Source organism: Prosopis cineraria, unplaced genomic scaffold (genome assembly GCF_029017545.1).
Source record: "Prosopis cineraria cultivar Desert tree isolate PC_DT_omini unplaced genomic scaffold, ASM2901754v1 PC6, whole genome shotgun sequence".
NCBI lineage: Eukaryota > Viridiplantae > Streptophyta > Magnoliopsida > Fabales > Fabaceae > Prosopis > Prosopis cineraria.
The window spans coordinates 41,938,209-41,954,241 of NW_026555337.1; the positions used below are offsets into that span (position 1 = coordinate 41,938,209).

Consider the following 16,033-nt stretch of genomic DNA (forward strand, 5'->3'; position numbering starts at 1 on the left):
TTGTTTATATATATAAAAACGGAGGGAGTATGTAACATCATAAAACGATCCTTTAATTTAAGGCCTTATTTATTTATGACCAATCATGAATTTTGAACCATGGATAAAATCTTAAATTGCATTGTTAACAGCCACTGAATGACAGGGATCTATTCAGATCCCAAATTCCCAGTGCAGGTACAGAGGAAAGATGTACTCGTCATAAAGTTGGCAGCGATTGGTTTGTCCACGTCATCATACTCAGAGACTCTCTTTCTCTCTCCCCACCCCACCCTCCACCTCCTCCTCACGAAATTACTAGTTGACTTACCCACCTTGCGATCCCTCCATTTAAATTTTTTTTTTATATATAGCCCACTACCCTTTGTCCTCATAATCTAATTAAGATCCCTCTCTTCTCTTTCTCTCTCACAGTACACACATGAATTTCCTATACATCTCTTGATCATCGTCTTCCTCATTTCAAGCAATATGAGCAATATCAGCATGGTGGAGGCCAAGTTGCCCCCAGGTTTCAGGTTCCATCCCAGAGACGAAGAACTTGTGTGCGATTACTTGATGAAGAAAGTCACTCACTGTGATGATTCCGATTCCACTCTCATGATTGACGTTGACCTTAACAAGTGTGAGCCTTGGGATATTCCAGGTCCGTACTTGATCTTTTTTCTTGCTTTTTCTTAATGGACGGTCTGGTCTGAAATTGAATCCAAGTTTCCAAAGCTTTTTCCTGCTACTTCATGTTTGTTTTCATTGCTTTAAAACGACGCATCGACCGAGCTATTAATGGATAAGTTTGATCCGTGTTTTATGTTGATTTCTGGTTCACTAATGGCGAAATGTTGCTTTCGGCCATCATATGTTGCAATATTGTCGCTACCTTGCTCAAAATTATTTAAGCTTCATTCGTGTCTTTTGCCGACTGTTTGTTTTGCGAAAGATGCTTTCCAATAATTGCTCACTTCAGAAAATTATTTTAAGTACTCCCATATGCAGATCGAGGCCAATCAGTGAAGTCTTTGAAATACATTTACATGAAAGTCACTTTACAAGCCTGCATGCTTAGCTATTTCTGATATTCTCTACCTTTTTTTCCACTTTAATTTCCAGTTACATTCTGATCTAGCACATCTTACATTAATTAGCTAGAATTTAGAAAAAGTTCACTAGGCATGTAAGTAATTAAGCTTATGTGATTTATATAATTAAGAGGGGAAAATTAGATGATTAATCAATAATTGAGATGAGAAAAGTGAAGGGAAGAAATATTTACCGTTGATGAGATCACAAGTCATTAATAAATTTTTTAATGAAAATATGAAGAAGATTTATATTCCTTTACGTATATATTTATAAATTATAAGACAGTTTTGTATTGATATTAATTGACAACTTGAACTTAATTAACGGTAAATAAATGAATATGTATGTACACATCATATTCAAAGCTTTGAATAAATTGACTTATCATTGCACTCTAATTTGTCCCGTCTTGCAAGTTTGATTCTAATGATAATAAAAAAAACATAAATTTTCACTGCAGTCCTTCGCGTAACAATATTGATTTTTTATGTAAATTTACAAGAACTGAACTTTCAACTCTCACCAACATCACTTTGTATCCAATCGCATCTTATCCTAATCATCCCCCATCAACCCATCGTTCATACATATACACATACATGAGTGTTCTCTTCTTTTCATTCTTTAATTTTATTAATATTTTTAAAGCATTATTATATAAGTTATTTTGATATAATTTGATGGTAAGAATATAATGCATCCCTATTAGGAAAGAAACAAAACGGATAAGCGAGCCAGAAGAAACAAAAGCAATTTGAAGAAGGATGTGAATAAATGGGGACACATAAACAATAATTGAATCAAACAAATGCCAATTACTTAGGCAGAAAGTGATGGTCTCAATTATCTTCCCTCCCTCCCCCCCGGTCTCTCTCAACACACACCAACACTCACTCTCAATCACATGCGCAAGTTTTAATTTCATTCAGCACCCCAGAGATTACGAATTTAGGTTTTGTAGAATAAATCTCAAAGTCTCTATGTATATGATCGATGCCAAAGCAAGTGACTCATATAGTAACTTGCTGAATTCCTGCCCAGGTTCATGATATCATCAACATATATATAATTATATTCTCAGTCAAAGAGAAATAAAATACATGGATTTATTATATAAAACTAAGAGATAATGTTTGTTAATGTGAACTTAAATTCTAAGGCATATATATGGATATAGTTGACTTGGATATAACAGCTAGGTAGCTGACCAGATTGATGAATGATGATGTACATTATATAGAAAGACGTTGAGGTGGTTGGTTGGGTGTGTGTGTGAATGCAGAAACGGCATGTGTGGGAGGGAAGGAGTGGTACTTCTACACGCAGAGAGACAGAAAGTATGCGACGGGGCAGAGAACAAATAGAGCGACGGCGTCGGGGTATTGGAAGGCCACCGGCAAGGACAGGGCCGTCCTAAGAAAGGCCAAAGTGGTTGGCATGAGAAAGACTTTGGTGTTCTATCAAGGAAGGGCTCCCAAAGGCAAAAAGACTGACTGGGTCATGCACGAGTTTCGCCTTCATCCTCCTCCTTCCCATCATTTCCCCAAGGTCCCTTACCTATCCTCGTTCTCTCGTATGTAATATTATTTGGCAGGTAGAAAAATGTTTTCTAGAAAGGAAATGAGAAAAACACGTATCTATCACACTTTCTTTTTAAGTACATTTCTTATCTTCCTTTTAATTGGAAATTAACTTTTTTTCGTGTATCAAATATGCAATTAATTTCTTTTGTTTTTCTGTTACAACTAATCACGAATAGAAAATTCTAACTCTAGTTTATAGCATGGTCTAACCTTTTGAAATATGGCATAGCATTCTTTGTCTTTATATGATTTTGATTATATAAATATTGTTTCTATGTCAGTTTCTATATCATTTTTCTCTCAGTAGACTAGACAATAGCATGATTTATAATGTTTTAAAATTTCGTCCACAGAAGATGGGGGGTTCTTTAATTTTTTTAAAGAATTAATTAGAAATGGTCAAGTTTTAACAACCAATCAACCTAGCTAGCTATATGCTTCATGTGTGTGGTGTGTGTGTGTGTGTGTGTGTGTAGGGTTTGTTTGCTGTTTATCAAAACCAGATTTGTCTCGCTTGTGAAAATGATATTTGGTAGATGACCTAAGATCCTCTTTTATTTTCCCTCATGTAAGCCTCTTTACTTACCCCAGGCAGTGAATAGTACAAGTAAAATGCTTTTATATTTGGCTGCTTGGGTGATTAATTATTTTTATCATACATGGGTCAAAGTTCGAGCATATATAGCAAAACACAAGGGAATTAATTCCATGTACGTAAGCTGCATTTTGTTATGTTTTTGTTTGCATACAGGAAGACTGGGTGCTGTGTAGGGTATTCTACAAGAACAGAGAAGAAGAAAATGGAAAAGCTGGCATGGGAAGCTGCTATGACGACGCTGGCTCTTCATCGCTCCCTGAATTAATGGATTCTTACATCAGTTTTGATCAGCCTTCTGCAGCTCATCACCACCATAATCAATATCATCAGCAAGTGCCCTGCTTCTCCAACATCAATAATCATACTTTCCCTCTTCAACCAAACCCTAACCCTAGCAGTCACCCCACCACCGTTCTCCACCATCACCACCAACCACCAAATGGAGCAGCAGCAACAGTAAGTACTCCTCCAAATAACTTGGATTCCTTAGACCCTTTTTCTCACGACTCCAAGGTACTCAAAGCTTTGTTGACTCAACTCACCAAGATGGAAACTCATGAAGGATCTCCCACCAGCTTTGAAGCTCACGCACCATCTCAGACTCACTTTCCTCAAACGGCTATTCCCAGTTATTTATGGAACAGTCATTAGTTATTTTGCATGTTTGCGTGGGCGTGGAGGGGAACAAGAAAATTTATATGCACACAATCCACATGTTCCCCAGTATTGATTAGATGTTGAGTGATATATATGTCCCATTTTTACTGGTATGTAAGGGGTGCTGGTTGATATAGTAGTTATAAATATATGTGGAGTTCATTGTGCTTGTAGTGGATGAATTTTTCACATTCCATACTTGAAGATCTGCTCTTGACATTAAGTGGGGATTTCTTTTTTATTAGTTCAACTTGGTGAAGTATGTTCTCATGATGACATGTAAACAGGTAGTAAGTATGCGGTACATTTTTGACCTGGTGTTTTCGAATAATCAGTGAAAGGATTATTAAAAATTTGATATGATAAAAAAAATAATCTCATAACCAACCTTATTACTTATACCCCCAATCAATGAATGATCGTCAAGCTGACCATATTTATATATCCCTAAATGCTTAGATAAATAATAATAATGGCTGATGTAATTACCCTGTGGATGACAGAAGTGTAAATTAAGATTAGGCAGATATTGAAGATTCTGACCTTAATATAAAACTAATGGATTATTTAGCACAAATGGGCCAATCTGATGTAAAAGTTGTATGACAGAGACACAATCTGATAGTATATATACGTGAGTACCGCTGTTCTATATTGATATTATTTTCTCTCTCTCTCATGTCACCGTTTGATTATGCATATGTTTGGGGAGTGAAATGCGGGTCAAGCGACACTTCTAAGCTTCTGGTTCTTTTCAATTATTTGGGGAATTTGGATTTATATCGATGTTTATTTAATTTATTTTCATTCAATGGAGGTGTACGTGAAGACTGTCACTTTTGTTTAATTAGAAGACGACAAACAGATAGCGATCAGTGATTACAGAACGCTATTAGCTGAAGGATTGAGTGAGGCGTTCATAGCATTCTTACTCATTAACAAGTTTTTCTCCTTAAGATTTATCTCATCACTCACTCTCATTCAATTCTATACATGTATCGGAAACTCTGCTTCAAAGCCACCACTTCGACCTTGTGAAACTAATTAAACATTCACTCACGCTAAGTAAGTGAAATTAACATACGAAAGTAATAATATAACTTTTGATCTCTAAACTTTCATTTAATTATCAATTAAATCCATAAATTCTGACATGATACAATTCAATCTTTAGCATCTATGAAAGGAAAAGAGCCAAAATATTTGAAGAAAATGAGATCAAAAGAGGGATTTAAATGAAAGAAAATTTTTTATTGCAAACTCACCAAATTACAAACTTTTTTCCATCTCTCTCTCGAGTGGTGCTCCTTCTTCCCTCTCTCTTTCCTCTCTTCCACTCTCAGCTCACTACCCATGACACCCCTTCTCTTCTCTTCTTCCTCCTTTTCTCATTCACTACATAATGCACAAAATGACTAATAGATGGAAATGAGCTTGCCCAACAAGCCACTCATCTTGCTATGAAGTTTCCTTGTCTTGCTATCCAGGTTACATTTTTATTTAATATTTTTTGTTTTTAGTAGTCCACTTAAATTGTAATGATATTTAACACTTTCTCTCATTACTAATGTCTTCCCTAACTTCTTTCCTTGAGATCATGCCTAATAGCTTTCGAAATTTTCTCTGCCTTTCATTGTTGAGACTTTTGGTGAAGATGTTAGCTTGCTAGTCATCTGTCTCCACTTGAATCACCTTGATCTCTCCTGCAAGTGCCTTTTCCTGAATAAAATGATATTTCACCTCAATGTCTTTGTTCTTGCATGAAAAATTGGGTTCTCTATCAATTGCACTAATCATATGTTCTCCTATACTACCATTATTCCTATACAATGCTTTGCTTTTGTTGTTGACAGTGATATTGTGGGTTTCCTTTATTACACCAAGTGACAACTTCAAAACCTAAGCTAAATGCATAACCAGTAGTCAATCTTCATGTATCACAATCACCGGCATAATTAGCATCACAATATCATCTAGTTTGCATGCTAGTCTACTTTTATAGAATATACCAAGGTCAAGTGTCCCCTTAATATATCTCAAAATTCTTTGAATTGTTTCCATGTGAGGCTTTTTCGAATCTTGCATAAATCGACTAACTATTCTAATTGCAAACGCAATATCTAGTCGAGTGAGTGTCAGATATATTAGACTTCCAACTATTTGTCAGTATATAACTGTATTCTTCAAATCTTTTCCTTCTGATATGCTTAGCTTGGAGTTCACCTCTATTGGAAGTGCAAGAGGTTTACATCCAATCATTTTGCACTTCTAAAGAAGATCTCTCGCATGCTTAACTTGACATAAGAACAATGTAATAACCTCTATCATTAACCCCTAACTAATCCTACTAATTAATACCTTAAACCAATAGATCATCTATAGCTTTCTCTTTTAAAACAATTCAACAACAAGTGGATAATTGGGATCCTTAAGTCATTAAAGACTAACTAACATATTTTCAAAACTAATTGGGATTTCACACAAAAGGATGCCATTGGAATTTCTTGAAAATTGTACAAGCTCGCTACGGCTAAAAGCATGTCCTCGTGGCCAACTATACTATGAATCATGTACTGTGAGCAAAACCATACTCACCACGACCAACGTGCATATACTCACTTGTCTTGGTGGAGGACACCCTTGTCGCAACCAACTCTACCAACAGACCCTCGCTGCAGCTATTGCTTTTCTTGCTCAGCATATAGCATAGCGGCCTTCTCACTGAGGCCAATACTAACAAGCATGCTCACCGCATTATCAGCATAGCCTTAATAGTAATCATGCAACCAACTTCACACTCCCCTCATTTAATTACTTAGACTTCTAATTGGAGAAATCCAAGTGTCCAAACGCATGCAATCAAGTAATCTAGCTATAGATACTATTTCTATCTCAATCCCACAATGCATGAGGATCCTAAAACACTATGTGCCAACTTGAGTACTAAGACTCTTTGCATAATAAAAGTGTCTCCCCTCTCAATCCGGTATATTCAAACGCACAAGCATAGACATGCACAAATATTCTTCTCCTTATTATATTGTATCAGAATAGGCACTTCAATTAGTTACAACATTCACACATTTGCATGGTTGGCCTCTCACTTAAAAATAGGGGGCTAACAATCATAAAATTGCTCACGATAACACTTAGGATCATATAAAAATAAACATAATCCTCACGTATACAAAACTATATATTTGTTCTAGAATTGGTAGATGAACAATACCATTACACATAAGTTAAACTAAAGACATTACAAATTAATCTCTACTTCTTGGGTGTTGATGCCTCCCCTTTTCCTTTCACCTTCTCATCCCTCAAAAAACATTAAGTAATGGGAGTAAGATCTAACAATCTCATAAACAATGATTTGTACAAGCAAACATGCTCATGATTATACAATTACCTTATATCTCTCTTATATCATTTGACCAAACCTATGAGCTATTAAATTGTACAAGCCTAGTTCATGTTACTGAAATTAGTCTTGCTCTCCAATTGTAAGGGGTTCGCCTAGCCAAAGGCTCCCACACTCACTCTTGAACAAATGAGTTCCCCTTATTTAAATTTTGAGGTGTCATAAGTTGCCCGACCTATATTGTCCAATCTAGGATTAGTGATACTAAGCATCCTGCTTGACTTATGCCACATTATAGGTTGTTAGCAATGCTAAACACATTAGTAATCAAGGATGCTAGCCACTGTTCACTAACTCAATGGAGGCTACTTCACGTGGATTTTTATTTTGACTAGCCTTCAGCTAAACTAGGGTGAACTCACACCCACCATACTCATTTCAAGTCAACGTTCATATGCAATTTACTCATGCATATACTCATAACTAGCATACTTCCATTGACAAAGCTTATATGACCACATTTCATGCTAATATTAATGAAGCAAGTTAACTATTGCATCAAATAATTATGAGTTGAACATGCTTTCCATTACCTCAACATCAACAAACATTTACAGTCAATCTAGGCTTACTACCAGCAATACATTATCTACATGCCTAATGCCAAGATAATTAATCAATTCCACATCACAATTAAGCAATCTCTTAATATAATAACATTCTCAATATCACAATAACATAGAAAATCCATGCCAAACGTCCCATATCATTAATCACATGCTCAATAATTAATTTTTGCAAACACAATAATATGCAACTATAAGGTTCCCAATTACCTCAACTCTTGGGTTTACTACCCTAAAGTGTAACTTTGGAGTTCAAAGGGAGCTTGCCATCAATTAAAACTCCAAAATATTATGCTCTACACATAAAATCATCAAAACACAACATCGATGACTAATTATCATTAATTATCCCTTAATCACAATTAAGGCTTAATTTGCCACTACGCGTAATTAAGCCATCTTAACCCCAAACTAAATTTCATTAGGTTATTTGACCTTCATTAATTCTAATAATCACTGTCAATACCTCATTAGCTTAAACTTAATGTCTTAGTATTAGAGTTAACTCTAAACCCTCATCAATGACATTAATGCTACCAACTATTAGAACCTAAGTAGAGGAGCATTAAATAACAATTAAAACCTTTATTTATACTCCAAAAGTTACTACAACTTAGTTATAAGTTTGGATTCTAACCCTTACAGTAATAAAACTACCATAATCATCAAGAAGAAGGAGAGTGTTTAGGGCTCACTCAATTACTTGTATGCTCCAAAATGCCTTTAAAATCACTCCCAAGTAGACCTAGCAGAGCCACATTGCTATTCTCATGAATTCTCTCCAAGTTTCATCGTTGAAATGCAAACTGGTTACATTTTGCAATATTTAAAATCTGACAAGCTAGATTCATTGTTTGTTACAGCAAATAGCACAAAAACAACAGCTTTACTAATCCTAAGGTTCTAGGCCTAAATCCAACCCAACAGCCTTTAAACCTTAATTCAAACCTTCTTAGGGGCTTAATAGGCTTAAATGGCCTTTCTAGTCCAATAATTAACCCCTATTCAGTCCAATTAATTAATTAAACCCTCTAACAAGTCCAATCAATAAATTTAACTCCTAATTAAATTTTGGAATGTTACAAATAATCCATCTTATGTTCTTTTCGCTTCTAACCCAAGAAAGTGATTTAGTTGTCCAAGTTCCTTCATATAGAAGCAAGATGATAAATTTTCCTTAGCCTGCTAAATTTCTTCTTCATTATCTCCAATGATAATGAGATCATCTATATATACTAGGATTATGAACAATCTCCCTTCTTGATCTTTCACAAACAAACTTGAATCACTTGAGGCAACTTTATAGCCATTGTGAGTGAAAAACTCACCAATTTTTTCATACCAATCTCCAAGAGCTTGCTTTAACCCAAACAAAGCCTTTTTCAGTTGATTTTGCTCTCAAACCCTTTAGGTTGGTCCAAGTACATGACTTGATCAATCTCTCCATTCAGAAAGGCATTCTTCACATCTATTTGCCATAAATTTGAATTCTTACTAGCTGCAAGTACTAGTAACATGCAAACAATTGCAATCTTGTGTCATTCTTCTTTGCAAATCGTAAAGCAAGAGAATCCCAAGCCTCCCTCGATGTGGTAGCTTCTCTGATATGCTTCATCATTTCTTCCTCGATGGTGGTTTTAATGGCGAGAATGGCTTCCCGAGCTTTAACCTTCCACTTCCTAAGATTGTCGGCTTCTTCTTTAGGTGGTGAGGTAGTTTTGGTCCCGACAATGATCTCCCAAAGATCTTGGCCTTGCCAGTATGACTCCATGCATGTCTTCCACATGCTATAGTTGTTGTTATTTAATTTCTTAATAATACTAACATTGATTAAATCTGCTATCATGAATTAGTTTTAGCAGCCTTGCATCTCGCTAAGTAATTTTAGTTCCAAACTGATGAACTCATAATTCCAAATTGTGCATAAGTAGAATCTCCACCACATACAAGACTTGGAGTAGTTTGAGTCCTTAGATTCTTCTCTGATGTGGAAGATTAGCCTAAGCTACAATCATAGAGCATACTCATAATCAACCTTTGATACTACTTATAGGATCTATAAGTGGAAAAGACCCAAGATATTTGAAGAAAATGAGAAGAGGGACCTACTAATGAAAAAACTTTATTGCAAACTCAAACTACAAACTACACTAAACTGTAAACTTTTTCCCTTCTCTTTTTCACGCAATACTTCTTCTTCTCTCTTTCTCTTTCATGTCTTTCACTCCTTGCTCACTACCCACAGAACCCCTTCTTTCTTTTCTTTCAACTTTTCTCACTCACCACTTAATGCACAAAATGGCTAGTCAAATGCATTATTTATAGATGGAAATGAGCTTGCTCAACAAGTCACTCATCTTGCTTGGAAGCTTCCTTGTCTTGCTCTGAGTTACATTTTTATTTAATATTTTTTGTTTCAGTGGGCCACTTAAATTAGTAATGATATTTGATACAATCCTCGTAACTCATTAAGTTAAATAATGATAGAAAATGAGTTGTACTAAATTTAAAAAGCTAAAAGCAGTGAGCTGTTATTCGTGATACCCCAAGAGTGAATTTGGAAACGATAAACAAGAATAGAAAATGCGGCACGTGCAAGTAGTAGTAATCATGAAAGGAAGTTCAAATGTAAGGGGTTAGGTTGGTATGTGAGCGCAGATTCAATTCCAACTGCAAATCTTTGCTTTCCATATTGAAAGCTACTTATCACCTAACTTACTTTATTTTTTTTTTTAATTCCATTCCCCTCTACCATTTTTTTTTTATATCAAAAGATACATTCCCATTGTGCTAGCCATAGTGCTCAAATTAATATTAATTACTACTATTATTTTAATATAAAAATATCTAAAATATAATTAAATATATAAATGATCTCTAAGTTTGTGTAAATATATTTGTAACGTTACGTCAAATAATAATTGTCATTTCCCACAATGCCCATGAGTGATATTATTTTAGGTACCATTGGTAGAACATGATGTTATTATCATGTTAAGCACCGATCATTTAAAAGAATAAAATAAAAACATTGCAAGGTCTATGCGCGCAGAGCCCCATAGCTCATACGAACGACCCATACATCAAGAAAATAGTATAGATATTATCTTATTCCCCATAGTATAGATATTATCTTATTCCCCTCCCCACCCCAAAAAAAGGTGGATCTTAAATGGAAGGCGTGTATAATTATATTAACTTTTAGGGCAAACTTACACAATTTTCTCCCCTCCCCACCGCAAAAAAAGTGGATCTTAAATAGAAGGCATGTATTATTATATTAACTTTCAGGGCAAATTACACAATTTTTTTCTTTGAATTTTGATGAAAATATATGGAATTTCAACTTAGAAAGAGTCCTGTTTATAAGGCCAAGGTTGATACAGCTAAAAAGCCCAAAAGGAGTAAACCAGCAAGAGTTGAAAGGATGAATATACGAATATATGACATGAAGAAGGGAAAAGTAAGTAGGCTTCATAAAGTAGAGAATCATCCAAGCCTGAGGCCCACACAGAGAACACTTAACTGAAGGGAGAGACAAGGATTAAGGAGTGGGTTGTTTACATATTAGTCTATTGTGCCAAGGCACTGGTGTTGTACACAAGTAGAGCACCCCCTGCTAGAAGACCTGCCAGTGTCACTGCCCATATAGCCAACCCTGTGGTTCCTGCATCATCATTTCCATCAAGTTTTAGGTGTCCATGCATTGCAACTCTAATTCACCTAAACCTCTGTGTGTGTATTTGTGTGTTGCTGCTTCTTAGCTTCATATATACATATACATAAACACATAGATATACATATATATATATATAGACACGCCCAACAATGTCTTACCTCCAACGTACACATCACCACTTGGAGACCAGTCATCTGTGTTGTAGATAGGACTGCATGCATAAAACAAGAGCCACACGCGGCTTTAATTAGTACCTCTGATTCCCACCATCCAATCATTAATCAAAGCTAACATTCACATAATCATTAGAGGCAGATTTGATGATCCAATCACCTGTAGCCATCCACGTTAGCACCGTACTTGTCCACGAATTGGTACACACCCTTCCCCTGATAACACAACCAGTACAGCCACTTTACTTTCATTCAACTTCTACTGCTATTTAACTATACTATCGCTATATATGCCTTTCATTCATTAGTACCACAGTTCAGTCTTGCTTCCCTTCCTACTTCACAACTTTAATCTCTTTCCTTCCTTCTTATAACATGATTTTGACGAAATAAATCTGTCAACTTATTTCCTATTTGCAGCCTCAGTTTAACCGTGCAACAATGGTTAACATTTCATTAACAAAAACTCATCAAAATAATCAAATACCATTGTTTACAAGCCCTGTTGACTGTTGTGGAGAAGAACCCACTTCACTTCATAGAATTTCACGATTTGTATTTCCAAAAAAAAAAAAACGAAAAGAAACGAAAAGAAACGAAAAGAAAGAAAAAGTGTACAAAATAGTGAAATACTCACTTAGGAGTATAAGGGAGATCCTGCACATTAATTATGAAGCGACTTTGACAAAAATTATCCAAGATGTAGTTATTAATACTAGAAAGGCGATAGCATAGCTCGGATGATAATATCAAGAAGAATCACACCCACATCTAGTTTAGCTGTTCAAAATATTAGGTATTATCGACTGTAATAATCAATACGATATAAAAACAAAGCAGAAACAAACCTTTCCTTTCCTGCCATTAGAATCAACACCATCTCTCAAGTTCATGCCACCGTTGATTCCTGCAAATCATTCAGCCCAATAAACAAATAATTACAACCACATATATATATAAATAGGGAGAGGGATAGAGAGTTTAAAATATATATGAAGAGAGATTAGATAGATTGGGGTGTGATGGATGAAGAATGACCATAGGGCTTGTCGGTTTTGATCTTCTTGCCACCGCTGGCGACGACCTTGAAGGAGGAAGACGACCTTGAGAGGGAAGGGAGGCCTCTCACTGCCGATTTCTCAATGGTGAAAGCTGCTGGTTTTAGAGACACGGAAGCCATCACAGAGGATGCCATGGACAAAGCGATGCTTAGCTCCTGATTTCGTTTCTCACACAACGCACACGCCACTCGCTCTGGGTTCACAAATAAGAATGCAACATGCGGGATAATACAACTAGTTCCGGGAGCGGAAACATTGCTACCTGACACGTGGCAGTGATTTAGTGAAGAGCTTGGGATATGATCTTCCCAATCTTATCCACAACATGCCATGTCAAACTATTTTCATCCACTTGTTGAATTCCCCTCCTAAAATCTATTCAAGATTGGGCCACCTTCGGCCCAATTTGTCAATGGGGCAGGAGGCTTGGGAGCTCTATCTTTCATCCTGGGTTCTACGATCCCCGATCTAAGAAAGTTGGCAATATATAATTATTTGATTTTTCAACTTTGTCCTGACCTAAAATTAATGACCATACTAAAGTTTGTCTAGGAATTATTATGTGAGTTAGCTCATCCAGCATATCCTTTTACCTTTATATTAAAAAAAAAAAAAACTATGAAGGCAGGCTGCTTCCTTCTAGGGTTTACTTAGGCCTTGCAAGGAGTTGAATCTCATAATGAATGAAGAGGAACATGCGTAGGAAGGCCAAGGCATATTCGCGTCGTCTTCATTTCGATTAGCTTTTACATCTTTCATTCCTTAGACTCGAGCTTCTATTCCTTCCATCTTCTACAATGATTCATGCGCCACCAATCTCATTTTCCATGTTTCATGTTGCTTTATAGAACTTCAAAGTACGGTAATTTGTGACTTGAACTTGCCTTAGTCTCTGTCTGCATGTCCGCATACCGTATGAACAAGACCCAATATCCTTGTGTTTGTGCGTGTATGTGGGTAAACACATTTTAATTAAGTACACGTCCAAGAACCGCGATTTTCGTTGCACTATAAAAGTAATCTAAATTAAAATATTAAAGTCAAAATTTGTGTTAGCCTCCTTCAATTTGAACTTACAAATTGCAAATTTTATATTTATATATAGTAAGGTTGCAATGTTGGAACATATTGGAAGGCAATTTTGAGATGTGAAAGCAGTGCAAAATAGAAGTCCTACATGGAATATTGGCATTTACTCGGTCAATTTGTGTTCACGTCCCTCATTAGTGTCAATTAGTTCGAGCTTGATGCATGCGCACCTAATTAATTATGTTCACACCTATTGAATTTAAGCGTCTGGCGCTTATTCTCGCATCAACATATAAAGCATTAGTAATTAATTCGTGATTTTAAAAAAAATTAGTTAAAATCTTAGTTATTTTAGAAAAGTTTGTATCTTTTTAATTATACCTTTATTAAATATCCTATAGAATTGCCTTGATAATAATAATTAAAATTTCAATACATCGTTTTTTAAAAAAAAGTAATATATAAAATAGGGGTATAGTTGATAAAATAATTATAAAAATTATCCAATATCCTATATTTTGAATCAAGTAAAGCTTTTAGAAAATGTCTTATATAGTGATGTAGATGAAGTAATTATTGCCATTTTTTGAAACATGAAATTAAGATGTGTGAATCAATATAATACTCCCTCTTTTTCAAATTATAAGACATTTTTTTAAAAAAATTTGATATCTCAAAATATAAGACACTTTGAAAATACTGAAATTTTCATTAAATAGACTTACTCTAATATTATAGTACTTTCTTGTTCTCTTTAATGGTTTGTTATTCTTTTTTTTCAATATATTAAATGAAAAGTATTTTTAAAAGTTTATATATTTGTTTTGAAAAAATAATGTTGTTAAGTATATTTAATAATGTTTATCAGTATGTAAAATTTTATTCAAAAGTGTTTTATAATTTAGGTGATAGATAATATGTTTCCTAGATGATAATGATGATGATGAATTGATGATGATGATGATTATTATTATTATTATTTTTATTATTATTTTTGCAAAGAAGAAATAGTTTGGTCAAAGATGGTGCTTCCTTCGCATTCCTAAAAGGACTATGAAGGAGAGATCGAGTGCTTTCACTGTTCGCACTCGTAGCTTACCCGAGTTTCTCTTGGTCAACCTCACCTCTTACTTTATTTGTTTCCTATAATTATCTCATATTTTTCATGATACACTTAAATAATGGAGAAAGTTATTCTAATGCCATCTTTTTGACATACAAGGTTCAGAATTCTTTAACTTGTTGTTTAGTGAAAAAAGGTGTCATCAGGTATGTCAAAGATGCAAGAGTCTCAAAAAGATAGAAGAACCTGACTTCTAATAAAACATGAGAAAACCAAGTTCTCTTATCACAGTTCACCCAGATGTGAGAATATAAAATGAAAAAAATTAATGTAGATGTAAGAAATCAGAGATACATTAACTAAAGAAAAAGATGGTGGGCGGTACCGGCTATACAATAAAAAAGTAAAAACTAAAACTACATAATAAAAGAAAAGATAAAGCAGTAGACACGGAGTCTGAAAATTTGACCGGCAATTCGTTAATGATGATCCCTCTTCTTTTATGAGAGAGGGCTCTTCTATTTCTAGATGGTTCTGGCTTGGTGCCATAACCCTATGATCACCACTTTTCTTAAATTTAAAAAGCACTTCCTTCGTTGTGGTCACTTTTCCAACTTTTATAATTTTAACATCATGGGTGGAATGTGGAAATAATGGCTTAAATCTAGACTTGACTTTGTACTAAAGCTTCATAAATGTTCATTTTTAATTATTTAAAGGTCGATTAAATTAAGTTGAACTCGAGTTTTCAAATTCACAATTTGGATGCAAATAATTCCCTTCACATATAAATTGGTCGGAGCCTTTGTAGGCCAATTTTATATGGATATTTCTGTTGGCCCTACTGCCAAGTGTTGTGTGAGTAATATGTCTTGGAGAACTTTCTCGTTTCCGTTTTGATTGATGGTTGATCTAGTAATTTTTTTAGAGGACACTCTTGTAGTTAAGGATTAAGGGCCATATAGTCTTGCTTAGAATCAAGTTTCTCAAGGTTTGGGATCTCAAGAGCTAGTTTTAAAATTAGCCCTTCAAGTTTTAGGACCTCAAGGGCTAGTCCTGCAAAATTTAGTTACTGTGAGCTTGACCTTATGGAGAAAGCCTTTGGGGAGAGAACTCCTATGAA

At 35.0% G+C, this 16,033-nt stretch overlaps 2 protein-coding genes across 2 annotated transcripts; one reads left to right on the plus strand and one right to left on the minus strand.

The window, feature by feature from the left end:
* The first annotated feature begins 372 nt into the window (after window positions 1–372).
* Window positions 373–4,141, plus strand: LOC129312625 (NAC domain-containing protein 21/22-like). The gene is made up of 3 exons (XM_054955302.1): window positions 373–646; window positions 2,363–2,628; window positions 3,415–4,141. The coding sequence occupies exons 1-3, from the start codon at window positions 472–474 to the stop codon at window positions 3,910–3,912; spliced, it is 939 nt and encodes a 312-aa protein (XP_054811277.1). The 5' UTR covers window positions 373–471; the 3' UTR covers window positions 3,913–4,141.
* Window positions 4,142–11,354: 7,213 nt separating this feature from the next.
* Window positions 11,355–13,022, minus strand: LOC129312486 (photosystem II 10 kDa polypeptide, chloroplastic). Its single transcript, XM_054955121.1, has 5 exons — window positions 12,796–13,022; window positions 12,606–12,664; window positions 11,918–11,973; window positions 11,743–11,795; window positions 11,355–11,572 (listed from the first exon to the last, which is right to left on the minus strand). Exons 1-5 carry the CDS (start codon window positions 12,950–12,952, stop codon window positions 11,478–11,480), a joined length of 420 nt encoding a protein of 139 aa, XP_054811096.1. The 5' UTR covers window positions 12,953–13,022; the 3' UTR covers window positions 11,355–11,477.
* Window positions 13,023–16,033: the final 3,011 nt, after the last annotated feature.